Source organism: Myxine glutinosa, chromosome 13 (genome assembly GCF_964187855.1).
Source record: "Myxine glutinosa chromosome 13, kmMyxGlut1.1, whole genome shotgun sequence".
In the NCBI taxonomy this organism is placed as follows: Eukaryota; Metazoa; Chordata; class Myxini; order Myxiniformes; family Myxinidae; genus Myxine; species Myxine glutinosa.
This window is the reverse complement of record NC_136273.1, coordinates 77,442,268-77,468,571: the sequence shown is the minus strand read 5'-3', so window position 1 is coordinate 77,468,571 and position 26,304 is coordinate 77,442,268. Positions and strand designations below refer to the sequence as shown.

Genomic DNA, 26,304 nt, shown 5'->3' with positions numbered 1-26,304 from the left:
CCCGCCTCTGGAACAAACTCCCACACTCACTTCAATCACACTCCTCCCTCCAGGTCTTCAAAACAGCTGTTCACCACCATCTCTTATCTTCCCCCATCCAAAACCTTGATCTTTTCTACCCCCACTAATTCACCCCAGATCCACCTTGTTTGAAATTCCAACTTCTTTCCTGGAAGTCTTGGCAGTGTCCATATGTTTTATACCTCTCCCACCCCCACCCCCCTTCCCATGCCTCCCCCCAAAGCCCTCTCCCTCCCACAGTTCTCTCGATGTCTCCATGTCTCTCGGTCCCTGCTCTCAAATGTTGTGTTTGTGTCCTTCCCCCTCTCTCCCCATCTTGTCTACCGCTCCCGATGTTATTTGTTTTGTGTGTCTGTTTGTCTTTCTGTGTGATTAATGTTCGCTCTTTCACGAGCCTCGATCTTGTATACAACAAAAAAAAAAAAAAAAACCTAGTAAATAGTTTATTAGCTTACCAACCTCGTAAATCGATTATTAGCTTACCAACCTAGTAAATCGATTATTAGCCTACCAACCTAGTAAATCGATTATTAGCTTACCAACCTAGTAAATCGATTATTAGCTTACCAACCTAGTAAATAGTTTATTAGCTTTCCAACGGAGTAAATAGATTATTAGCTTTCCAACCTAATAAATCGATTATTAGCTTTCCAACCTTGGAAATAGATTATTAGCTTTGCAACCTAGTAAATAGTGTATTGGCTTTGCAAACTAGTAAGTAGATTATTAGCTTTCCAACCTAGAAAATAGTTTATGAGCTTTCCAACCTAGTAAATAGATTATTAGCTTTCCGACCTCGTAAATCGATTATTAGCTTTGCAACCTAGGAAATCGATTATTATTTTTGCAACCGAGTAAATTGATTATTAGCTTTCCAACCAAGTAAACTGATTATTAGCTTTCCAACCTACAAAATCGATTATTAGCTTTGCAACCAAGTAAATCGATTATTAGTTTTGCAACCTAGTAAATAGTTTATTAGCTTTGCAACCTATTAAATCGATTATTAGTTTTGCAACCTAGTAAATCGAATATTAGCTTTCCAAACTAGTAAATAGATTATGTGCTTTCCAACCTAGTAAATAGATTATTTGCTTTCCAATCTAATAAATCGATTATTAGCTTTGCAACCTAGTCAATAGTTTATTGGCTTTGCAACCAAGTAAATCGATTATTAGCTTTCCAACCAAGTAAATAGATTATTAGCTTTGCAACCTAGTCAATAGTTTATTGGCTTTGCAACCAAGAAAATAGGTTATTAGCTTTGCAAACTAGTAAATCGATTATTGGCTTTCCAACCTAGTAAATAGGTTATTAGCTTTGCAAACAAGTAAATAGTTTATTGGCTTTGCAACCAAGTAAATAGTTTATTAGCTTTGCAACCTAGTCAATAGTTTATTGGCTTTGCAACCAAGTAAATTACTTATTAGCTTTGCAAACTAGTAAATCGATTATTAGCTTTCCAACCAAGTAAATAGATTATCAGCTTTGCAACCTAGTCAATAGTTTATTGGCTTTGCAACCAAGTAAATAGATTATTAGCTTTGCAAACTAGTAAATCGATTATTAGCTTTCCAACCTAGTAAATAGATTATTAGCTTTCCAACCTAGTAAATAGATTATCAGCTTTGCAACCTAGTCAATAGTTTATTGGCTTTGCAACCAAGTAAATAGATTATTAGCTTTCCAACCTAGTAAATAGATTATTAGCTTTGCAACCTAGTCAATAGTTTATTGGCTTTGCATCCAAGTAAATAGATTATTAGCTTTGCAAACTAGTAAATCGATTATTAGCTTTCCAACCTAGTAAATGGATTATTAGCTTTCCAACCTAGTAAATAGATTATTAGCTTTCCAACCTAGTAAATAGATTATCAGCTTTGCAACCTAGTCAATAGTTTATTGGCTTTGCAACCAAGTAAATAGATTATTAGATTTCCAACCTTGGAAATAGATTATTAGCTTTGCAACCTAGTAAATAGTTTATTGGCTTTGCAAACTAGTAAATCGATTATTAGCTTTCCAACCAAGTAAATCGATTATTAGCTTTGCAACCTAGTTAATCGATTGTTAGCCCGTCCCCCATGCAGTAGGAGATGGATGGGGGTTTTGCAATAACCTGTGTCTGTGTCTGTGTATGTGTCTGTTTGTGTGGGTGTGGCTGTATATGTGGCTTTTTGTGTCTGTCCAGTCCATAATTGTTTTACCATTTGAGCGATTGTCATCACATTTCAACAAAGATTTATTATGAGAATTTAGAGAAGGCAATTTAATAGTTTGGTCAAAAGGTCAAAGGTCAGCATCATAGTTTCATCCAATTCATCATAGTTTCATTTCATCCAATTAATCTAAAATCATAGTTTCATCCAATTGACCTGAAATTTAAATACAGGTTGTACATAGCTCCTTTCCTATTCAATCTACTGGGGCTTCATGACGTCATAGCCAGGCACCGAAGAGGGCCCGACGATGACTGGCGCAGAAAGGGAGTACTCAGTTTTCACACCGTATTTGTTTTCTTCTTACTTGGCAAAGCATTTTTTTTTGACAAGTATGTTGATCACTCTGGTTTGTGTGTGTGTGTGTGTTTGTCTGGGTGTGTGTGTGTGTGTTTGTTTGTCTGTCCGGTCACTTATACTTGCCCACAGGTCACAATATTAAACCGATCTTCACGAAACTTCACCAAAAAAAAAATGGTAGAGTTCGTGGTCCGATAAAATCCTATATATTTTTGAGGTCAAAACGTCAACATAGGCCAAAGGTCAACCACTTTTTTTTCAAATTCCTAAAATCCTCAATTTTCATCCGATTGACTTGGAATTTGAATAGGATTTTCATATCAGCTAACTGAATTCAACCACCAACTATTTTGAAGGTCAACATAGGCCAAGAGGGTGACCACTTTTTTCAAATTTCTAAAATCCTCAATTTTCATACGATTGACTTGAAATTTGAATAGGATTAACATATCAGCGAACAAGATCTGCCTGCAACCTTCTTCTGGTAAAACTGCCAAAATCAAGACTCTCTGCTCACCTTCACTCCTTCATTCCTCTTTTCTCCCACCTCTGGAACAAACTCCCACACTCAATTCAATTCCTCTCCTCCCTCCAGGTCTTTAAAACAGATGTTCACCACCATCTCTTATCTTCCCCCATCCAAAACCTTGATCTTTTCTACCCCCGTTAAAACACCCCAAATCCACCTCTTTAAATCCCCAACTTCTTTCCTGAAATTCCTAGAAGTGTTCGTTTGCTTTATACCGTGTACCCCTCCCTTCTCCCCCATCCCTCCCCCCTCCACAGATCTACCGACGTCCCTGTTCACTTCTGTTGTTGTGCTTGTGTGCTGCCCTCTCTCCCCCTCTTGTCTCCCGCTCCCTTCATTGCATGTTTTCATGTTCAATGTGTTAGCTCTTACACAAGCCTCGATTCTGTATACAAAAAAAACAAAAACAAAACTCAATTCAACCACCTACTATTTTTGAGATCAACATAGGTCACAAGGTCAACATAGGCCAAACAAAGATCAACCACTTTTTTCAGATTTCTAAAATCCTCAATTTTCATCCGATTGACTTGAAATCTGAATAGGATTTGCATATCAGCTTACTGAAACCAACCACTAACTATTTTTGAGGTCAACATAGGCCAAAAGGTCAACATAGGCCGAATTTCTAAAATTTTCATCCAATTAACTTAAAACTTGAAGACGATATGCATATCTGGTCACTGAATTCAACCCCCAACTATTTTTGAGGTCAACATAGGCCAAAAGGTCAACAACCTTTTCAAATTTCTAAAATCCTCTTTTCATCCGATTGACTTGAAATTTGAATAGGATTTTCATGTCAGTTAACTGAATTCAATCATCAACTATTTTTGAGATCAAAATAGGCCAAAAGGTCAGCCTCGTTTCTCATTTCTAAAATCCTCAATTTTCATCTGATTGACTTGAAATCTATATAGGATTTGCCTATCAGCTTACTGAAACCACCCACCAACTATTTTTGAGGTCAACATAGGCCAAAAGGTCAACATAGGCCAAATATGTAAAATTCACAATTTTCATCCGATTAACTTAATTTGAAGACGATTTGTATATCAGGTCACATAATTCAACCACCACTTACTTGTGAGGTCAAAAGGATGCTCTACCGAGTGCCATTGTACTTTGTTCTCTTTTGCCAAGTTTTGCATTTAGGAGTGATTTTTCATTTGTTTGTTTGTCCGGGCGATATCTAAGCCATCCTTTGAGCTAGGAAGCTGAAATTTGGGGACAATAGTGAGCACCTGCTTTGGCAAAACAGTATTTTTATTTTTTGATCAATCAATTAATTAATTAATTAATTGTCGATTTATTAAGTACTTATTTATTTTCTTTCTCATCTGGGCAATATCTCAGGCACCTTTTGAGCTGGGATCCAAGTGATTTGGCCATAAAGGGTATTTTTCATTTATTCATTAATCGATTAGTCGATTAATTTTATTTATTGATAAAACAATTGATTAATTATTTAATTAATTTTCAAAAAGTTACCCATTAGGATGAAGCACTTATGGTTTAGGTATGCTATGAGCCAATTTCTTAAGAAATTAATTATTTTACGATTACTATTAATTATTTTAATTACGCAAGTAATCAATTAATCACTCAATTTATTGTACACTGCTCCCTCCCAACTCCATGTGCTGCACTGTGACATCGCCGGGCGCCGAAGGCTTATACAGGGTGATTCACATACGACGTACTATTTTGTTTTTGAATAACTCTGTGTTGCGTGAACCGATTTACTTGTAATTTGCAGCACTTATAGACAAATGTTCCCCATTTATTATGTGAAAATTTCATTTAAAAATAATTGATACAAATTTAGTTATTGGTCTCGATATGGCGGCCGTCATTTTTTATGATGGGAAACAGCCTGACCTCTTGCCATGACATAACATGTCGATTAAATTGCTCTTAAACGTTGATAATTATGGAACCGGTCTTAGAGTCAGCTTTAGACTTTTTAACAGCATAATGTAAAGAAAAAATCAGCAAGAATGGTAAGTTACAACAGTCAGGAGCGTGCAAAAGCTGCAACCTGGTATGAGGCCACAAAAAGCTTAATCGAAGTGAAACGACGTCTTCGAACGGAGTTTGGTCAAAGCTGTGTGCTGCCAAGCAAAGTGTACACGACTCGACCAAGAGACTTGCTGGAACTCAAGCACCGCATCAGGAAAGCCGTCTGGGAGATCACTGATGAAATGCGGCAGAAAACCATGCTCGAATACAAGCAGAGACTGTTCCGAGTGATCGAAAATGACGGCCGCCATATCGAGACCCATAACTAAATTTGTATCAATTATTTTTTAATGACATTTTCACATAATAAATGGGGAACATTTGTCTATAAGTGCTGCAAATTACAAGTAAATCGGTTCACGCAACACAGAGTTATTCAAAAACAAAATAGTACGTCGTCGTATGTGAATCACCCTGTATATGTCACGTGCTGGTGTACAGTCACGTGAAAAAGTAAGTACACCCCATGTAAAGTTTTGACTTTTTCAACATATTTCAACATACAGCTATTTGATCTTCATTTCAACAATATTGATAGATAAAGGTGATATAATATAACAGATATCATGAAACATTTACATTTTGTAGTCCATTGTATAATTTAAATAAACATAAATGCAAATTTCGCATGTGGAAAAAGTAAGTACACCCCTACATTTATCACTATACCTAAAATTAGAATCAGGTGCACCAGCTCAGGTGCAAATGATTAGAACATCGTTAGAGAGGATCTTGGAGGAACCTGTCTTATTTAAACCTCAGACATTTAGTTTGGTTTGCTCTTTGTTGTTGAAGTGTGCGGCGTCACCATGCCTAGATCAAAAGAGCTCTCTAAGACCTTCAGAAAGAAGGTTATAGATGCCTACGAGTCTGGGAAGGGATTTAAAAAGATCTCCAAACAATTTGAAATCAATCATTCGACTGTCCGGAAGATCATCTACAAGTGGAGAAGATTCCAAACAACTGCCAACTTGTTCAGGCCAGGCCGCCCCAGCAAGTGTAGCCCGAGAGCAGACCGCAAGATGCTGAAAGAAGTCTCCATGAACCCCAGAATGTCATCACGGGACCTACAGGTAGCTCTTGCCACTGTTGATGTCAAAGTGCACAAGTCTACCATTAGAAAGAGGCTGCACAAATTTGATCCACATGGGAGGTGTGCCAGCAGGAAACCTCTGCTGTCCAGAAAGAACATCAGGGCAAGACTAAAGTTTGCCAATGAACACCGAGGCAAAGACCAGCACTTCTTTTTTTTTTTCTTTTTCTTTTTTTGTATACAAGATCGAGGCTCGTGAAAGAGCTAACATTAATCACACAAAAAGACAAACCGACACACAAAACACAAAAAACAAGGGGAGTGGCAGACAAGATGGGGAGAGAGGGGGAAGGACACAAAAGAGAGGGGGAAGAGGGGGAAGGACACAAACACAACATTTGAGAGCAGGGACATCGGGAGGACTTGGGGGGAGGTGGGAGAGGAATAAAACATATGAACACTGCAAGGACTCTGGGGTGAATTACCGGGGGTAGAAAAGATCAAGGTTTTCGATGGGGGAAGATAAGAGATGGTGGTGAACAGCTGTTTTAAAGACCTGGAGGGAGGAGTGGGATTGAAGGGAGTGGGGGAGATTGTTCCAGAGGCGGGAGAAAAGGGGAATGAAAGAGTGAAGGTGAGCAGAGAGCCTAGACTTTGGCAGTTTAACCATAAGAGGGTTGCAGACAGATCTTGTGCGACCTGAAGGAATATTGGGGGGACAGAGCACAGAGAGAGCTGGGGGAGCAAGGCCGGAGAGGAGTCGGTAGAAGACAGAAAGACCACCAACCTGCCTGCGGTGAGTGAGTGAAAGGCCCTCGGTGTTGACGACATCGCAGGAGATTCCAATGATTCTGAAAGCTTTGGCCTCAACAGCGTGAAGCCGAGCAAGGTGTGAGGCAGGAGCACCAGCCCAGAGGGGGGAACAGTATTCCATTGAGCTGCGGATGAAAGCCTTGTATGTGGTGAGAAGCTCAGGTGTGCCAAGGAAGGACTTCGCACGACGGAGGATGCCCAGTCGGCGACTGGCTTTGGAGGCCAGCTTGGAAATGTGGTTTTCCCAAGAAAGATCATGGCAGATAGTGAGACCCAAAAGCTTGAGCGACAGAACTTCTTGGAGAGGATTGTTGAGAAAGTAGATGGGAGGGTTGTCCAGTCGGTCCTTTCGGAGAGACATTGTAAGAGTGTGAGATTTGTCAGGATTGAAAGACATGTTCCACTTGTTTGACCAGTCTGTGATTTTGTCCAGGTCTGCAGAGAGTGAGGAGGCTGCAGACTGCCGATCTGAGGGATGAGGAATGGAGCGACAGAGTAGAGTCGTCAGCAAAGAGATAGAGAGGATTTTCAAGAGAGTCAGAGAGATCATTGATGAAGACCAGAAAAAGCACAGGGCCCAGAACACTACCTTGGGGAACTCCAGCCTGAACAGGAAGAGGAGATGAGAGAAACCCATTCAGGGCCACACGTTGACTACGACCAGAGAGGAAGTCCGCCAGCCATGCGTGGAGATTTCCATGGATACCAAAGGAGGAGAGTTTGGTGAGCAGAGCAGAGTGCCAGACCGTATCGAAGGCACGTGAAATGTCAAGGGAGACAGCTCTAATTTCCTGTTTGGCGTTGAGGACCTCCATCCATTGTTGAGAAAGCAGAAGCAGCATGTCCAGAGTAGAGTGACCAGGTCTGAAACCAAATTGATGATCAGAGATCAAGCCATTGGAGAAGAGGAAAGATTTAATATCTGAAGCAATGATGGATTCCATGACTTTGCTGATAATTGGGAGAAGGCTGATTGGTCTGTAGTTGCTGGGATCTGTTTTTGCACCTTTTTTGTGCAAACCGGTGATGTTGGCTGATTTCCAAGCAGATGGCAGATGACCTTGAGCAAAAGAGAGGGTGAAGAGAACAGAAAGAGGGAGTGAAAGAGCAGAAGAACATGATTTTAGGACCCGTGGGCTGATGCCGTCAGGACCAGTTGCAGAATCAGAGTCGAGGGTTGACAGAAACTTTTCCACCTTGTCAGGAGGAAAGGACACAGAGTCCAGGAGCAGCTGGGTACGACTGGGTATGGTGGGTACAGAGAGGGATGGGTTTGGGACACAAGATTTAGAGGCAAACACAGAGTTGAGGCATTCAGCTTTTTCACGTGCGGAGTCAGCCGTTAAGCCGTTTGAGTTGAGGGAGGGGATGGAGGGGGAACAAACACCAGAAACAGATTTGACCAGACGCCACCAGGATTTGGAAGAGGGAGACAGATAAGAGAGTTTGGTCTTGAGAATGGTGAGATATTGTTTCCTGGCTCTCCTGAGGGTGGACACACACTTGTTTTGGGCTTTGTGAAAGGAAATGAGATTTCCTTCCGTTGGATTTGCTTTCCAGGAGACGAAAGCGAGTTGTTTCAGGGCAACAGCCTCACCACAAGATTCCGTGTACCATGGACGGGAGGAAGGGTATGACAACTGAAGACGAGATGGTATAAATCTGTGCATGAGAGAGAGCAATTTACTTTGAAAGAATTCCCAGGATGAGTTGATGTCAGAGGCGGTAGAGATGGGAGACCAGTCCAGATGATTGATGGCTGCTTGAAGACCATGCCAGTTGGCCTGAGTGAAATGCCAGACTCGTCGACGCTGAGGAGGCTCTCTGAGAATGGTCAGAGATGTCCACTTTGACAAGCACATGATCAGATGAGCCGATTGGAGCAGAAGAAGAGCAGCAGACATTTTCAGGGAAGTTTGTCATAACCAAATCCAGAAGAGAAGATGCTCCGTTGACAGATCCGGGTCGGGAAATTGACAGATTGTGTCAGTCCCAGTGTCAGTCCCAGTGTCAGTCCACTTCTGGAACAATATGCTCTGCCTGCAACCCTCTTATGGTTAAACTGCCAAAATCAAGACTCTCTGCTCACCTTCAGTCCTTCATTCCTCTTTTCTCCCGCCTCTGGAACAAACTCCCTCACTCTCTTCAATCCCACTCCTCCCCCCAGGTCTTTAAAACGGCTGTTCACCACCATCTCTTATCTTCCCCAATCCAAAACCTTGATCTTTTCTACCCCCGCTAATTTCACCCCAATTCCACTTTTTTGAGGTGCCGACTTCTTTCCTGGAAGTCCTTGGTGTTCTTGCGTTTTATGCCTATCCTGCCTCCCCCCAGGCCCTCTCCCTCCCACACATCTCCCGGTGTCCCTGCTCTCAAATGTTGTGTTTGTGTGCTTCCTCCCCTTCTCTCCCCATCTTGTCGACCGCTCCCCTTTTTATATACTTTGTTTGCTTGTTTGTTTGGTTTGTTTGTTTGATAAATGTTAGCTCTTTCACGAGCCTCGACTCTGTACACAAAAAAAAAAAAAAAAAAAAGGTAGAGCTATTTGGCCACAGTACCAGAATACATGTTTGGCGAAAACCAAAGACAGCATTTGACCACAAGAACCTGATACCAACTGTAAAGCATGGTGGTGGAAATATTATGGTGTGGGGCAGCTTTGCTGCATCAGGGCCTGGGCAGCTCACCATCATATAATCCACTATGAATTCTTCATTGTAGCAGAGGGTGCTTGAGGATAATGTGAGGCCATCTGTCGCAAAGTTGAAGCTCAACCGAAGGTGGACCTTGCAACATGACAATGACCCTAAACATACCAGTAAATCCACCAAGGAATGTCTGAAAAGAAAGAAATGGAGGGTTCTGGAATGGCCAAGTCAAAGCCCGGATCTAAATCCCATCGAGATGTTGTGGGGGGATTTGAAACGAGCTGTGCATGCAAGATACCCCTCAAACAGCGCACAGCTGAAATAATTCTGTCTGGAGGAGTGGGCAAAAATTTCTCCCAGTCGATGTCAGAGACTGGTAGGCAGTTATAAGAAACGCCTACTTGAGATTGTTTCTGCCAAAGGGGGCAATACCACCTATTAGAGCCAAGGGTGTACTTACTTTTTCCACATGCGAAATTTGCATTTATGTTTATTTAAATTATACAATGGACTACAATATGTAAATGTTTCATGATATTTGTTATATCACCTTTATCTATCAATATTGTTGAAATGAAGATCAAATAGCTGTATGTTGAAATATGTTGAAAAAGTCAAAACTTTACATGGGGTGTACTTATTTTTTCACGCGACTGTACATGTTTATTTATTTGGCATTGGGAAGGTGTACTTTGAATGTATCTGTACATGTTTGTATTTTCTTTAAACGTTTCTGTCATGTTTAGCATACGGAAGAAGAAGTCCGAATGCAATGCAGATGTGCTTGGGCTTTGCATTTTGAAATGCTTTCTCGTTATCTGTGCAACCAAGTAAATTGATGATTCGCTTTCCAACCAAAGCGAGTGTGAGCTTCCCAACCAGGTAAATATTTCAAAAGGTTATGGGTGGATTCAGTGAAACTTGGTGGGCAGGTTAAGTGTGTGATAAGGATGAATTGATTACATTTGGGTGAAGATTCTGATGCAGATCCACCCCCTCAGTATATAGCATGATATTTCAAAAAGTTGTTGACATATGACAAAAGTTGGTGGATGATTTGGGTAGGTGACAATAAGAAGCGGATTCGATTTTGGTTAAGGTCTGGGAGCAGGATTTGGCCTATTGGTGGCCTCCAAAAGGTAAACTGTTCAGCTTGGCGGAAGTATGCACTCCACCAACTGCTGTTCTAGTTTGTTGTGTTTAAAGTTGATTCAGGTGTAAGTTTTAAAATGTACATTCACCATCACATTGAGGAGGCCTTTTGACGGTGACTCGAGGTACTGTGAAAATTGTATTTGTTGCTGCCTACGATGTGTGGGTGATCTCAGAACCTATGAGGGAGGATGAGGGATGGAGGGGGTTGTGTGCACTGTGCAGCAGCACCAGACGATTTCACACCTTGTATAGTGGGTTTGTGACATAAAGTGAGTCATCCATGATGGTGATTACACTCCCATGGAGCCCACATTATACGATCCTTGCAATCTCTGCCATACATGCTTTCAAGCGTTCGTCATGTTCTGGGCGTGGTTCGATCGCTCGTACAAAAGTAATTAGTGAGCGTGTGAGAGATCCAGGATATCTTCGTAACCCCCGCCAGGTAATGGCACATCGCTTTGTGGAAATTGGGGGGTAGGTGTCACACGTGATTGCGCAACACCTACGATGTCCTACAAACTCCGCTGGTAGACGGGGCAGTGATAAAATGATGAGTTAGGGGTGGGTTGTGTTTGCGGGAGGAGTTGGGTTGTGTTTGGGGGAGGAGTTGGGTTGTTTGGGGGAGGAGTTGGGTTGTGTTTGGGGGAGGAGTTGGGTTGTGTTTGGGGGAGGAGTTGGGTTGTGTTTGGGGGAGGACTTGGGTTGTGTTTGGGGGAGGACTTGGGTTGTGTTTGGGGGAGGACTTGGGTTGTGTTTGGGGGAGGACTTGGGTTGTGTTTGGGGGAGGAGTTGGGTTGTGTTTGGGGGAGGACTTGGGTTGTGTTTGGGGGAGGACTTGGGTTGTGTTTGGGGGAGGAGTTGGGTTGTGTTTGGGGGAGGAGTTGGGTTGTGTTTGGGGGAGGAGTTGGGTTGTGTTTGGGGGAGGAGTTGGGTTGTGTTTGGGGGAGGAGTTGGGTTGTGTTTGGGGGAGGAGTTGGGTTGTGTTTGGGGGAGGAGTTGGGTTGTGTTTGGGGGAGGAGTTGGGTTGTGTTTGGGGGAGGAGTTTGGTTGTGTTTGGGGGAGGAGTTGGGTTGTGTTTGGGGGAGGAGTTGGGTTGTGCTTGGGGGAGGAGTTGGGTTGTGCTTGGTGGAGGAGTTGGGTTGTGTTTGGGGGAGGAGTTGGGTTGTGTTTTGGGGATGAGTTGGGTTGTGTTTGGGGGAGGAGTTGGGTTGTGTTTGGGGGAGGAGTTGGGTTGTGTTTTGGGGATGAGTTGGGTTGTGTTTGGGGGAGGAGTTGGGTTGTGCTTGGTGGAGGAGTTGGGTTGTGTTTGGGGGAGGAGTTGGGTTGTGTTTTGGGGATGAGTTGGGTTGTGTTTGGGGGAGGAGTTGCGTTGTGTTTGGGGGAGGAGTTGGGTTGTGTTTGGGGGAGGAGTTGGGTTGTGTTTGAAGGAGGAATTTGGTTGTGCTTTGGGGAGGAGTTGGGTTGTGCTTGGAGGAGGAGTTTGGTTGTGTTTGGGGGAGGAGTTTGGTTGTGTTTGGGGGAGGAGTTGGGTTGTGTTTGGGGGAGGAGTTGGGTTGTGTTTGGGGGATGAGTTGGGTTGTGTTTGGGGGAGGAGTTGGGTTGTGTTTGGGGGAGGAGTTGGGTTGTGTTTGGGGGAGGAGTTGGGTTGTGTTTGGGGGAGGACTTTGATTGTGTTTGGGGGAGGAGTTGGGTTGTGTTTGGGGGAGGAATTTGGTTGTGCTTTGGGGAGGAGTTTGGTTGTGTTTGGGGGAGGACTTTGGTTGTGTTTGGGGGAGGAGTTTGGTTGTGTTTGGGGGAGGAGTTGGGTTGTGTTTGGGGGAGGAGTTGGGTTGTGTTTGGGGGATGAGTTGGGTTGTGTTTGGGGGAGGAGTTGGGTTGTGTTTGGGGGAGGAGTTGGGTTGTGTTTGGGGGAGGAGTTGGGTTGTGTTTGGGGGAGGACTTTGATTGTGTTTGGGGGAGGAGTTGGGTTGTGTTTGGGGGAGGAATTTGGTTGTGCTTTGGGGAGGAGTTTGGTTGTGTTTGGGGGAGGACTTTGGTTGTGTTTGGGGGAGGAGTTAGGTTGTGTTTGGGGGAGGAGTTTGGTTGGGCTTGGGGGAGGAGTTTGGTTGTCCTTGGGGGAGGAGTTTGGTTGTGCTTGGGGGAGGAGTTTGGTTGTGCTTGGGGGAGGAGTTTGGTTGTGCTTGGGGGAGGAGTTTGGTTGTGCTTGGGGGAGGAGTTTGGTTGTGCTTGGGGGAGGAGTTTGGTTGTGCTTGGGGGAGGAGTTGGCTTGTGGTATTTGGAGGGGTGGGGGGAGAGAGAATATGAGAATATAGGGGAACGGGCCCATTGTGGGTCGAGACTTGAGACATTTTCCGATCGTCCCTAATGAATCTTATATAACACTTGTACTGTATATGGAGATCCATTTCATGTCGTGTACAGTATAACGTTTAGATCTTTATCCACAAACAGATTCGTGCATCAACATGTGCCAAGCACTGCAAGCGGTTGCCATCACATTACGATATAACAAATCGTACCGGTACAAAGTACCTCTCGTGCACCGCACGTACGCGTGGTAACGGTGCAAGGACGACGTGTCAGAGCCATTTGTTCGTTAAGTCGAAGTGAGCCATGAACTATCACGCCATCAGTGCTTCTCCCGAGAGACGTGTTACCTTCTTCGCGTTAACAATCTCAGTGGGATTTGTTATGAGTAATCAGCTTTGGGGGAACTGGGAATGGAATGGAGTGGGGGGCGGGGCCCAGCTGGTAGCGCGAGATTGTGCTCACGTGACGCTGTCGTGCCTTCGGATCGCGCGCACGTGCGGTGATTGCACGTGCACGATACGAACGTTCAAATATACGTACGTCATGGGGACCAAGAATGGTGGATATTTTGTTATTTCAAACGCACGTTAAAAAAGCACAGTCCTTTAATGATTGCATTTCATACTCGAGGAGAAATGGTCCTCAAGCAGGTGGTGAGCGCACGGCCGGATGAAAGGTGCGGGTACCGTGCAGGTGGTGATGTGAAGGCGGTTTACCTTCCGCCCCTGGCTGGACCAGGTCCAGTGTCGAGCTGACTCGTCATGCAATGTTCTCGTAAAAAAAATTGTCGCGTCAGTCGATCCAATCACAAGCATTACCGAGATGAAGCGCTCGAGTTCTTCTCGCTTCGTGGTTAAATTGTGTGTTTGCTTGCGAAGGTCGCCCTCCTTACCACTTTACACCACACCGACCCATAGAAGCCCATCCATGAGCGTGTACCCTGATGTAAACCCTCATCCTTGCGCAGATCCGTAGCCCTTCCTCCCGCCCCTCCTCTTCCTCCTCCGTCCCACCCTCATCCCGGGTGTAACGCGGTGCAGCATCTCAGCCCGTGGATCCGTGTTCGCATTTACGGGACAGACGGTTTGATCTTCGCGGGAAGAACCAGAGCCTGATCGGTCAACTCGCGGCGACGTCGACTCGGGCCGCCCCATCATGGCGCGGGACCCTGAGCCGACGCCCCCCCTCCTTCGCCTCACGGTGCCGCCGCCATCGCTCGTGATGAACCCGCCTGGGCAGATCGCCATGAGCGGACTGTGAATGTCTCCGCGGATCATGATGAGGTCGCTGAGGAGGAGATCGAGCATGCAAGGTGTGCCCTTGAAATCCGCGGTTTGTTTTTTCCGTGACCTCCGGTTATTAGCGGGCATCGTGGGTACATCCAGGACACAGAGGTTCCTTTAGACCATTTAATACGCCTGTTTGGGGTGTTGAACCTGCACCGGTGACCACATGGGTTAATGTCCAGCAAATCCTTGAATTGATGCGCATTTTCCTAACGTCTATTTAGATCTGTCCGGGTGTGGTGGGTTTAGGTGAGCGATGAGACAATTCGAGCATCGGAGAGCAGAGAGGGATGAACCAGCGGCTAATCCGGGACAATTGATGCGATGTGTCGCAGACACATTGGTGGTCCCGTGGTCCACCATTTGCCACCCTGTACATATCTTTTATGCCCGTCTGCCACCCCAGGAGCGATTGTGAGTCCGTTAGATTTGTGCACGATGAGAACTTTTTATATTGGACTCAAATCGTGGCCTTGTTTTGTATTCATTATAATGAACAGACCGGACTTCCCTTGTGGACCATTTGGTACTCGTGGTTAATATAATTATGATGTTGATGATTATTTTAATTGAACAATTGGAGCAGACCCCCCCCCCCCCCCCCCCCGCACGAAAACGACGACGATGGTGCATGGTCAGCAGAAGGCGCTCTGTCATGGACCACAAAGGTCTTCTTTGGATGGAAAAGCCGGCTATTCCACCCACAGCTTGGGCTTGCCACAATTTCTCGTGACAATTCGACCTTTGCATCACTGCACCCTGATCGGATTCCAACTTTACTGTCCGGTTGCTATTTGACACCATTAACATGCTTTCTGGTCTACTGCTACCGTGGTGGTGTCATATCCAATTAAAGACCTGGTCAGAGTTTGGTATCGATCATTTTGCACAAATTGCTTTTGAATGTACCGATAGGTTTCCACAGCTCAGTGTGTCACCTTCTTTTCGGATACACAAGGTATTCGATCCGATCGTCCTTGATCTCGGAATGGAATAATATTGGGGTGCAGCATCTCGGAGATTTTTTATCCCATCTGATTAATTTGGTTTCTAACCCTATAGTTCCAAACCCTATTGTTAGAATTAGAGCAATAGGATTAGAACAATAGCTTCCTGTTATAGGTAACACTCTTTATAACACCTTTTGTTGAACCCGACCGTTTGATATTTGTTCGTTATAATGAACCCTACCTTTTGTCTACAGTCACGTTTTAACAAATTGATTTCAATTTGATGTAACAGAGTGAAATGTATGAAAATCTTTGTCATTAATATTATTGAAATTAGTATTGTTCTTTGTCATATCATTGTTCTTAATATTATTGATTCTAGCAAATACCACCTGTCGATTTGCTAACGGGAATACAAGGAGGGGGAGGGGGGGAGCGGAGGGGGTGGAGGTAGAGAGAGGTAGAGGTAGAGGGAGAGAGAGGTAGAGGGAGAGAGAGGTAGAGGGAGAGAGAGGTAGAGGGAGAGAGAGGTAGAGGGAGAGAGAGGTAGAGGGGAGGTAGACGGTTGGGAAAAGGGAGAGGGAGAGAGGGGGGGGGACAGGGAGAGAGGGAGGGACAGGGAGAGAGGCAGGGACAGGGAGAGAGAGAAGGAGGGGCAGGGAGAGAGGGAGGGACAGGGTGAGAGAGAGAGGAGAGAGAGGGAGGGAGGGAGGAAGAGAGAGAGAGGGAGGAAGAGAGAGGGAGGGAGAGGGAGGGAGGGAGGAAGAGAGAGGGAGGGAGGGAGGAAGAGAGAGGGAGGGAGGAAGTGAGAGAGAGGGAGGAAGAGAGAGAGAGAGGGAGGAAGAGAGAGAGAGGGAGGAAGAGAGAGAGGGAGGAAGAGAGAGAGAGGGAGGAAGAGGAAGAGAGAGAGGGAGGGAGTGAGGAAGAGAGAGGGATGGAGGAAGCGAAGGAGAGGGAGAGGGAGGAAGGGAGAGGGATGGAGGAAGCGAAGGAGAGGGTGAGGGAGGAGGAGAGGGAGGGAGAGAAGGAGAGGGAGGGAGAGAGGGAGAGAGGGAGGGAGGGAGAGAAGGAGAAGGAGACGGAGAAAGACAGAAACAGAGAGAAAGACAGAAACAGAGAGAAAGACAGAAAGACAGAAACAGAGAGAAAGACAGAAACAGAGAGAAAGAAAGAAAGGTGGTGGGGGAGGGGAGGGTATAGGGGAAGTTATCAAAGAATATTCTGTTTTGCTTTACGACCACACATATATACACACACGCATACAGTGCCCTCCATAAGTATTGGAACAGTGAAGTCAAAATTGTTATTATTGCTATATACTCAAGAAATTTGGATTTGAGATTAAAATATGAATATGGGACAAGGTCAGAAGGTCAGATTTTATTTCTGTAAATATATGTTTTACTATTGTGGAGATGGCACTTTTTATGTTCATTTCCCACATTTTAGAAAAGCAGAAGCATTGGAACTGATCAACTTAAAGTAAATTAAAGTAGTATAATAGTATTTGGTTGCATATCCCTTGCATGCAATAATTGCATCGAGCCTGTGACCATTGACATCACCAAACTCTTGGTATCTTCCTCCGAGATGCTTTGTCAGGCCTTTACTGCAGCCATTTTCAGTTGTTTGTTTTGGGGGTTTCTGAATTTAGTCTTCTCTTCAGCAAGTCAAATGCATGTTCCATTGGATTTAACTTAGGAGATTGTCTTGGGTCAGTGTCAAAACCTTCTACCCTTTCCCCCTAATGAAATCCTTGGTTGTGTTGGTGGTGTGTTGGGCCATTGTCTTGCTGCATGGTGAAGCACCGCTTGTTGAGTTTGGAGGCATTTTCGTGTACATAGGCAGACAAAATGTTTCCGTACACTTCCAAATTCATTCTGCTGCTGCAATCGTTAGTTGCATCATCAAAAAGGATGAATGAGCCAGTTCCAGGTGCAGCCATGCAAGCCCAAGCCATGATACGACCTCCACCATGCTTCACAAATGAGGTAGTATGCTTTGGATTAAATGCTGTTCCTTTCTCCACACTTTTGTCTTTCCACTTTCCATCGCTTGGTAAAGGTTTATACAGTATTGCTCTCATCTGTCTTTAAAAAAAATGTTCCAGAACTCACTGGCTCACCTCTGTACTTCTTGGCAAATTCTAATCAGGCCTTTCTATTTTTGGTGCTGATGAGATATTTGCTTCTTGCGGTGTAGCCTTTGTAATTCTGCTGTTGAAGTCTTTTGTGAACGGTAGATTGTGATACGTTCACCCGTGCACTCTGGAGGTTTTTGGTGATGTCACTGACAGTTGTTTTAGGGGTTTTCTTCACAGATGTGATGATTTTTCTGTCATCAACTGCAATTTTTTTCCTAGGCCGACCTGGTTGTTGTCTATTGCTGAGTACACGAGTCGTGTAATTCTTTTTCAAGATATTCTGAATTGTTGTATTTGCTGTGCCAATTTTTGCGCTGTGGTTCTAATTTAATTATTCTGTTCTTTCAGTTTCCAAATTGCTTGCTTTTCATTCATAGACAGTTTTCTGGTCTTCATGCTGGTTTATGCCGACTGACTCCAAAAGCAGACTCCCAAGGCTAAAACCAAGATGAGATATTCACATCTCTTTTATGTGTGAATGATCATTGCAACAAGAAACACCTGTCAGTCAGTTGTTCCAATACTTATGCTTTCCTAAAATGGGGGGTCTGAACATAAAAAGTGTTATGGTTCTACAATGGTAAAACATACAGGGCCTTCAGAAAGTATTCACACCTCTTGACTTTTTTCACATTTTGTTGTATTACAGCCTGAATTTAAAATGGATTAAATTGAGATTTTTTTTGTCAACGATATACAAATAATACCCCATCCCATAATGTCAAATATAATTTTTTTTTTTTTTTTTTGTATACTGAATCGAGGCTCGTGAAAGAGCTAACATTTATTTCACAAACAAATCAACCAGACAAACAAAATATATAAAAAGAGGGAGCGGAAGACAAGATGGGGAGAGAAGGGGAAGCACACAAACACAACATTTGAGAGCAGGGAGAAGTGTGGGAGGAAGAGGGCTTGGGGGGAGGAGGCGTGGGAAGGGGGAGAGGTATAAAATACAAGGGGACCAAGGACTTCCAGGACAGAAGTTGGTATTTCAAAAAAAAGTGTAGGATTTTGGGTGAAATTAGCGGGGGTAGAAAAGATCAAGGTTTTGGATGGGGGAAGATAAGAGATGGTGGTGAACAGCTGTTTCAAAGACCTGGAGGGTGGAGTGGGATTGAAGAGAGTGAGGGAGTTTGTTCCAGAGGTGGGAGAAAAGAGGAATGAAGGAGTGAAGGTGAGCAGAAAGTCTTGATTTTGGCAGTTTAACCATAAGAGGGTTGCAGGCAGATCTTGTGCGACCTGCAGAAATATTTGGGGGACAGAGCACAGAGAGAGAGCTGGGGGGGCAAGGCCAGAGAGGAGTCGGTAGAAGACGGAAAGACCACCAACCTGCCTGCGGTTGAATTATTTTATTTAGAAATTTTTACGAATGAATTAAAAATGAAAAGCTGAAATGTCTTCAGTCAATAAATATTCAACCCCTTTGCTATCTGACAGCACTGGTCGTTAGTGTACCTTAACGATTACATAGCCGGTTAATGAAAAACTTGGATTAAAAAACGTTCCCCGGCCGAACCCACAACATGGTGGCAAATATTAAGGCTGTTAGCTTGGTGTTTTTTTTATTGGTTAAGACGGTTGGCTAAGGTTCTTAAGGTTTGTTGAAGCCCAGCCACCTCAAAAGAACATTGGGTGGGTAGACTCAGGGTGTCATCCTTCCAAGACTGGCAAAATGAGAACCCCAGTCGAGCCAGTCGATTATCACGCATCGGAGTGACGAACCGTCCAGGATTGTACCCCCTAGTTGATGAAACTGCCTCGGCAGCCTTATGTACTTGATGGCACGAGGAGATCATCTATGCATTGAAGCTGTCAGATAAGTACCAGCAGTAGTAGTAGTTGTGGATTTGTGATGAGGAAAATCAAATTTTGACATCGATATGCGAGCACAGTATGAATCCGATCAGATGTTTATATTACAATGAAGCTGCATTGCTTGGCACGAAGCACAAAAACATTTGGGGTTATGGCTCGATATTTGTGCTGACAACAGAAAACCTGCACAAAACGGCCAAACATAGACGATCCCAGTGCCCCTTTATTCTCTTGCTGATGCGTAAAGGACGAGCTAACAATAAGCCATGTGAAACGGTGTTCCATGATGTACGGTCTCCAAACTCAGGTGCAGTTGTTTTAAGACATTCACAAAGTGGCAAAAAAAAAAAGCATTGGCTCATAAAGGAGTCTATTTTGTGAATCTTTTCAGTATCTTTTCTATATCCTGAGTGCTATTTCTGACAATGAATTGACTTTTCGTGGTAGGGGTAGGGGGGCTGGTTGGTTGTACATTCAGAAGAGACTGATAGTGGAAGCAGTTCCACTCCTATATATGGTTCAACATTGTATTTCTGAAAGCGTGCAAAACCCCATGATGTGGAGAGCCTTCGGGACAATGGCGGGCATTGTGTCTTCCCTTGGATTTTAGATTATTTCTACAGTGCCACTTGTTCCCATTTTATCCCTTCCCCCCGACCCCTCCATACACCAGCATCAATGTAGAGCCTTTTATGGTGATTTGCCAGGGTTCTGCAGGGAATCCTATTACCAAAGATATGAAGTACACAGCAGTGGTGCCATGCTGATGCGTTGAATTAATTGCACAGAGCAATTTGGGAGAGCAAAGCATGGGTGACGCACTGGACACTGCTCTCCAAACGCGGCTGTTCCAGGTGAACATAACATATGCAAGATTCGGGCTTAAGTACAGAAGAGTACCTTCGAAATGTTAAGAACTGACATGGGTCTGTTATTTAACCCACAGTGGCACGGCTTACTTTTTTACATTTTTAGCTAACGACTGCTGCATGATTTAGGAATGTTTAAACTCGATGGAGTAAAGCCTGCTCGGGGGAATGGAAGGATCTGCTTGAGCGATCAGTGCTGTTTTGTTTGACTCGGACTTGAAGGTAAAACTTTACGATAATCTATTACTTGGTGAGCATGCTTTCAAAAACCCCCGATTCATTCCATGGAGAATATTCAAAAAGTTATACGAACAACATGCTCACAATGGTCTAAGAAAGGCTATTAAAGAAAAAAAAATCAATATTTAAGTAAATACAAGTCAGGAGACGACGATGGTTCACGAGCGAGCGGTATTCAATGACAAAGGACGGACTATAACCGAAATAACTGAAACAGGACAGGCCAGGCCCGGAAATATCAAAACGAAGGTTACTGACCTTGAAATGAGATAGAAAATAATGTATAATCAGTTATGAGGTTAGTTAGCTACACAATACCGAAAATTCGGTGAAAAATGACATGAAAAAAAAAATGAAAAATCGAGCTCTGTGGGGCTAGACACATGACATTGGCCGAACCAAATACCAAAACCCCTGTCAGATTCCACCAACTCCCTCGGAGAAGATGTAGCTTGAACTCGATTACCCCCTAGAAAGACACCTTTTTCGGGCGTGGCTACGCCCACAATGGGCGCAATACGCCCACTCTAGGCAGGACACAACTGGATCATGATATCAACCTCCCACCCAAGTTTCATCGAGATCGGATGATATCATCGGGTAGTTATGCTGCGGACAGACAGACACACACACACACACACACACACACACACAGACAGACAGACAGACGCACACACACATGACGAATATAGTGGTCACTTGATAACTCGTGAACCAAAAATTCAGGAATTTTTCCTTACTAATTTTTATGCTTACTACCTCCTACTACTTTTTCAACAGCCCCAATTGTTTGCACCTTGAGGCAGCTGGAAGAAACTATTCTGGGCCAGATCTTTCTGGAACTTTCTGGTCGGGTCTGACCGTGGCAGGAATTTGTAATTTGTTCAGGGTGCCAGTGATAACTCGCCTGCTCTTTGCGAAATGCAGTGTCGCCTTTAACGTTCACCAAAGACCCCGTTTCTGGCAGAGGGGTCATCCGGCTTAATGCCCTTCTGATGGACGATGCGCCCATCGATGCCTCCTCCTGCCTGCGAAACACCAGGGTGGCGGTTATCCAGTTATCTCGGGATATTTTGAGATTTAAATCCGAATGAGACCAGTCGTTTTACAGTCGAAGTTTGGGACGCAGTTGACATCAGCTTTTTTTTTTTTTTCTTCTTTTTTTTTGTATACTGAATCGAGGCTCGTGAAAGAGCTAACATTTACTTCACAAACAAATCAACCAGACAAACAAAATATATAAAAAGAGGGAGCGGAAAACAAGATGGGGAGAGAAGGGGAAGCACACAAACACAACATTTGAGAGCAGGGAGATGTGTGGAAGGGAGAGGGCTTGGGGGGAGGAGGCGTGGGAAGGGGGGGGGGGGGGGGATGGAGGGAGAAGTATAAAACACAAGGACACCAAGGACTTCCAGGACAGAAGTTGGTATTTCAAAAAAGTGGAATTGGGGTGAAATTAGCGGGGGTAGAAAAGATCAAGGTTTTGGATGGGGGAAGATAAGAGATGGTGGTGAACAGCTGTTTTAAAGACCTGGAGGGTGGAGTGGGATTGAAGAGAGTGAGGGAGTTTGTTCCAGAGGCGGGAGAAAAGAGGAATGAAGGAGTGAAGGTGAGCAGAGAGCCTTGATTTTGGCAGTTTGACCATAAGAGGGTTGCAGGCAGTTGACGTGTAGTTGACCTACCGTTTAAGTATTTACTGCCAGGTATGCGTTTTATTTATCCATTGTATGTGCATTTTTTTGTGGTATCGAATGACCACTTACGTCGCTCAATGCCAACGCTCTGAACTTCCCAAAAGTTCCCCATGTGAACATCCTGATATTTTTTAATTTTTAAACATTTTTGCAGGTAAAAATGACCTAACAGTAACTTTTAGCCACTTCAAGTAGTTTGGTACACACACTCGCCTCTTAACCATCTGGCCTGGTTGGAATCCTGACCCAGCTATAAACTGTCACCCTGGTGTTTCACAGGGTGATTCATCAATGTATGTACCGGCCCTTGGATGGACGTTAAAATTGGCATCCAGTCTGCTGGAATTAGTTTGTGGGCGTTGAAGACCCTTCAGTGTCCTTCACGAAGAATACGTGAGCTATCGCTGGCATCCTGAACAAATTACAAATTCCTGCCATAATCTACAGAGGACACTGCATCAGCGGCACAGCAGCACCCTCTGCCAATGATGCTACCCCGCAGCCTTGTGCTGCATACGAAAGAAGAAGAATCTGATCTAATACCTTTTTATGCACTCTCAAGTCTGGAATGTGTTTTGTTGAAAGTTTTGAGGGCTTCATATCTTTCCTATAAATCTTGAATACTCAAAAGCACAAGGTAGGCCTTCATTCGATGATGTTTCACCCTTTATTGAATTACTTATTTAATTAACCAAAACCTCATCTGACATAGAAGGAACTGATCTTGGGATAAAACGATTTAATTCCCCACAAACACTCCCCGTATACATTTAATTTGCTAATATTTCTGTGATAATATCTCGGTACAACCAGTTTTCCTAATACACTGGTATCCGAGGAACTCAACACCATTCGTTTGTCCCGTGAACTCCTGGGGAGGGGTAGGAGGGGGAATAAAAATCCATCATCAAAACCCATCATCAAAACCCATCATCAAAACATTGTATTATTTGCCTTGATTTATTACATGTGCGTGCACCTGTATGATTCTCGTTCGAACTGATGTGTTGGAACCTTGTGATGGTGAAAATGCTTATACCGTATCTCATCCTTCTCATTTCAGTATTTAGCAAAAGCTTAGGAAACTGTGTTGGAGGCAGTTATTAATTTCAGGAAAATTTGCCACGTGATTAGAAGAAAGGAGTTCCCTATGTGGTGGCAATTTCCTGCTTCTGCTTCTTGAGAAACTTGGTCATGATTTTCTCTATTTCAGTATGACTTCAGTATGACAGTATGACACATACACACACACACACACACACACACACACACACACACACACACACACACACACACACACCCTGATGAGAAAGAATTTTTTTTTGATCCTCCTGTAATATTTGATGACGAGGCCAATATGTATGGACACCTGGGTGGTATGTTGTGACTAAAGTCCTGGCCCTTAAGTAACCTCGGCATATTTCCTGACAGTCCTATGGAGAGCCTGGCGTGTGGGTGAAAGTGGAAATGGAGGAAGGTTGGGATGGATGGTTCGGGGGGAGGAGGGAGGGGTTTGGGGATGGGGGGAGGGAAGGGCATCTTGTGGAATCTGCTGAACTTGCGGAATACTGAGGCCATGCACTGTAATGCAAACCTTTGTGAAATGGCGCATGAGATGTTTTAATTGTGCTGATGTGGTTTCAACTGGCTTAAAGATGCATTGGTTAAAGGTATATGAGGACAGAGTAGAAAATGTTCAGCGCAGAAGCACTGACATATACGTATATACAGTATGTATGTGTGTGTGTATATATATATATAAATATATATATATATATATATGTATATATGTATATATGTATAGGATTATAAGCAAGAAGAAAAAGACATAAAATGTCATAGCCCCACTGTGGTTTTAGTAATTATGCTGTACTGAGTTAAAGGCTGCCAATTGGCCAAATTTGGTCGGATGACAAAACAAAATCTTCTGCATAAGTATGCTCGTGTGTTGTCTTTGTGTCAAGTTTGAAGAAAATCGGCCGATGCATGTCTGAGAAATGGATAGGGACACATTTAATGTAACCAAAATGGCCACCAGTCAGCCATCCTGGATCTGATCTCGAAAAAAAAAGAGTGGCGCGCATATGTAACCCATCATTCATTACCTGTTTGCCAAATTTGAACAAGATCGGTGAATGCATGTCCGAGAAATGGTTGCGGATGGATGGATGGACGAGACCAAATCCATAAGCCCCCCTTTCGGACTAAGTACAACGGGGGCTAATAACCATTCTGTTGTAATTTTATTTATATGATGTTATAATGTTATAATTGTTGTAATTGTATCTTACGATAATTCACCAAATGTCCGTCTGTCCGTTCGAAGGTACCGCAAAAACGGCTTAACCGACCGCAACAATATTTTGGGTGGGTATTCCTGGGACCCCTGGGAGTAAAATGGACCCCCTATGTTGTTTTTCCAATTTTTCCAATTTTCTAATTTTCCAGTTTTTCCAAACACGATGGAATAATATTTACCGATATGAACAGTGATGTGGCTTTTATTGAAATTCTACAAATACTGTTTCGATTTTGATGACAATTATGAACCTGCCGCGAATGCGGAAGTGGACAGATGTCTGCAATGCGCGGGTTTGATAATATCCAAATACAACCGTCATTCAATCGTAATGTTAAATCGTTAAACGTTAATCGTGTTAATCGTTTTGTTAAAGTATCAATTGAAGATTGGAATTGAGTGAATACAATTACGATTTTTAATTCGTAATTGTATTCACCCAACCGTATGGAACTTCACATCAGGATTTAAATATTTGTTTATGTCACGAATGTTGTTAAAAATTTATTTTTTATATTAATGTTATTTCATTTGTGATTGGAGTTATGCTGATTGGAATGAAAAAAGAGATATCGAGTTCAAGTGAATGACGAAATGCCGTGACGGTTTCTACTTTCTAAACGTGAATTTGTGGATCGCCATATGCAGATTCGCCATTGACTGGGTATGGAACAAACGTACCCGTTTGTTTGCCAATGGGTACGTTTTTCATGGAAGTCCTTCACGAACTTGCTGTCCATGTCTGACGTGCAACTGAATGTGCTACAGGAATGTGGAATTTATTGGTTTCATGCTTTAGCATTCGACGTTTCTGCATTGTCTGTTTGCTTCTGGCCTCCCACCCATGCATAGCACGGGTACCTCACTAGTAATTGTAATTCCTGTTATGATTTTAATTATATTATAATTGTAACCTGTTATCCTGTATCTATAATCCTGTTCATTTATATGATTGTGTTTCTACGTCTCCAGTGGTGTCTATAATAGCAGACATGGATTTTCCCCCCATTGGAGGAAGACCCTTTCGTGAGCAGGCCATTGGTGCTCCTATGATTGGCGGCGTGTGCCCCGGAAGCATTGACAGAAAGAGAGTGGCAATCATATGTGCGGGAAAATTGCATGCTTGGTCAGGGTCGCCCAGATAGCTCAAACGGCAGAGCACTGGCACGGTTCACCAGAGGACCTGGGTTCCATTATTTATTTATTTTCTCACACATCGATTGGATACATACCCAATGTCATTCTTAGCCGTTGGTAGTCTTAGCCTGTGGCAGTCATAGATGTAAAATGGTCATGGACTGGTTTGCCCCACCCACTGACCGAGCTCCACCCAATGGTGAGTAAGAGGGGAGGAGAGCGACGCATCAACAGTCGTGGTTTCCCGAAGGGGTAAAATGGCAGAGCGACAGCAGAATAGCAGTTCTCAAGAATTTTCAGAGTAGCAGCTTCTCCCCTCGCTCGCTCCCAGCGAGCCAGAGCCACGCTCCGCCGGGGCCAAGTCTGTGCCCTCTCCTGTCGTCAGCCAACCATCAGCGGGAAGATCCGGTGCTGGGAGTGCGACGCATCACCCTAGCCCAGGAACTGAACTGCAACCTGGTCATGCTCCTGCACGACTAGTCGGATTTGCCCAGGAACCCTTCTTGTCTTGTGAATCCCCTTATTATCTTTGTCACATGGTGTTTTTGTCAGGCCCTAAGGCTTAGTTGTTTTTTAGGATCTCCCTCGTCCGTTGGAATAATGGACATGTACGGGGGTATTGGTTTGTTTGATTATATGTCGATTGTTTCCTTGTGTTCCCTTCCTCTTGACCATTGCTTATTGCTTTTGGAAAATACCTTGTCTCAGGGTGAATTCAGGTTATTGTGGTTCCTCCATTGATAATTAAGGAAGGCCCATTGAGGGTTAATTTGTGCCAGCAGTTGGCACTGCTTATGAAGACTGTGCCATGCGTC

General features: G+C 43.8%; 1 protein-coding gene across 2 annotated transcripts in view; it reads left to right on the top strand.

Moving 5' to 3' along the window:
* LOC137439036 (phosphatase and actin regulator 1) overlaps positions 1-26,304 on the top strand; it is a 246,685-nt gene that overhangs the window by 24,997 nt on the left and 195,384 nt on the right. Inside the window, exon 1 of one of the 2 annotated variants that reach the window (XM_068134633.2) lies at positions 13,923-14,365. The exons of the other annotated variant lie outside the window; for it this stretch is intronic. Within the exon in view, the coding sequence (XP_067990734.1) occupies positions 14,314-14,365 (52 nt within the window). The 5' untranslated portion in view covers positions 13,923-14,313. Of the gene's footprint in view, positions 1-13,922; positions 14,366-26,304 lie in introns of those variants that run through there. 2 annotated transcript variants of the gene reach the window in all.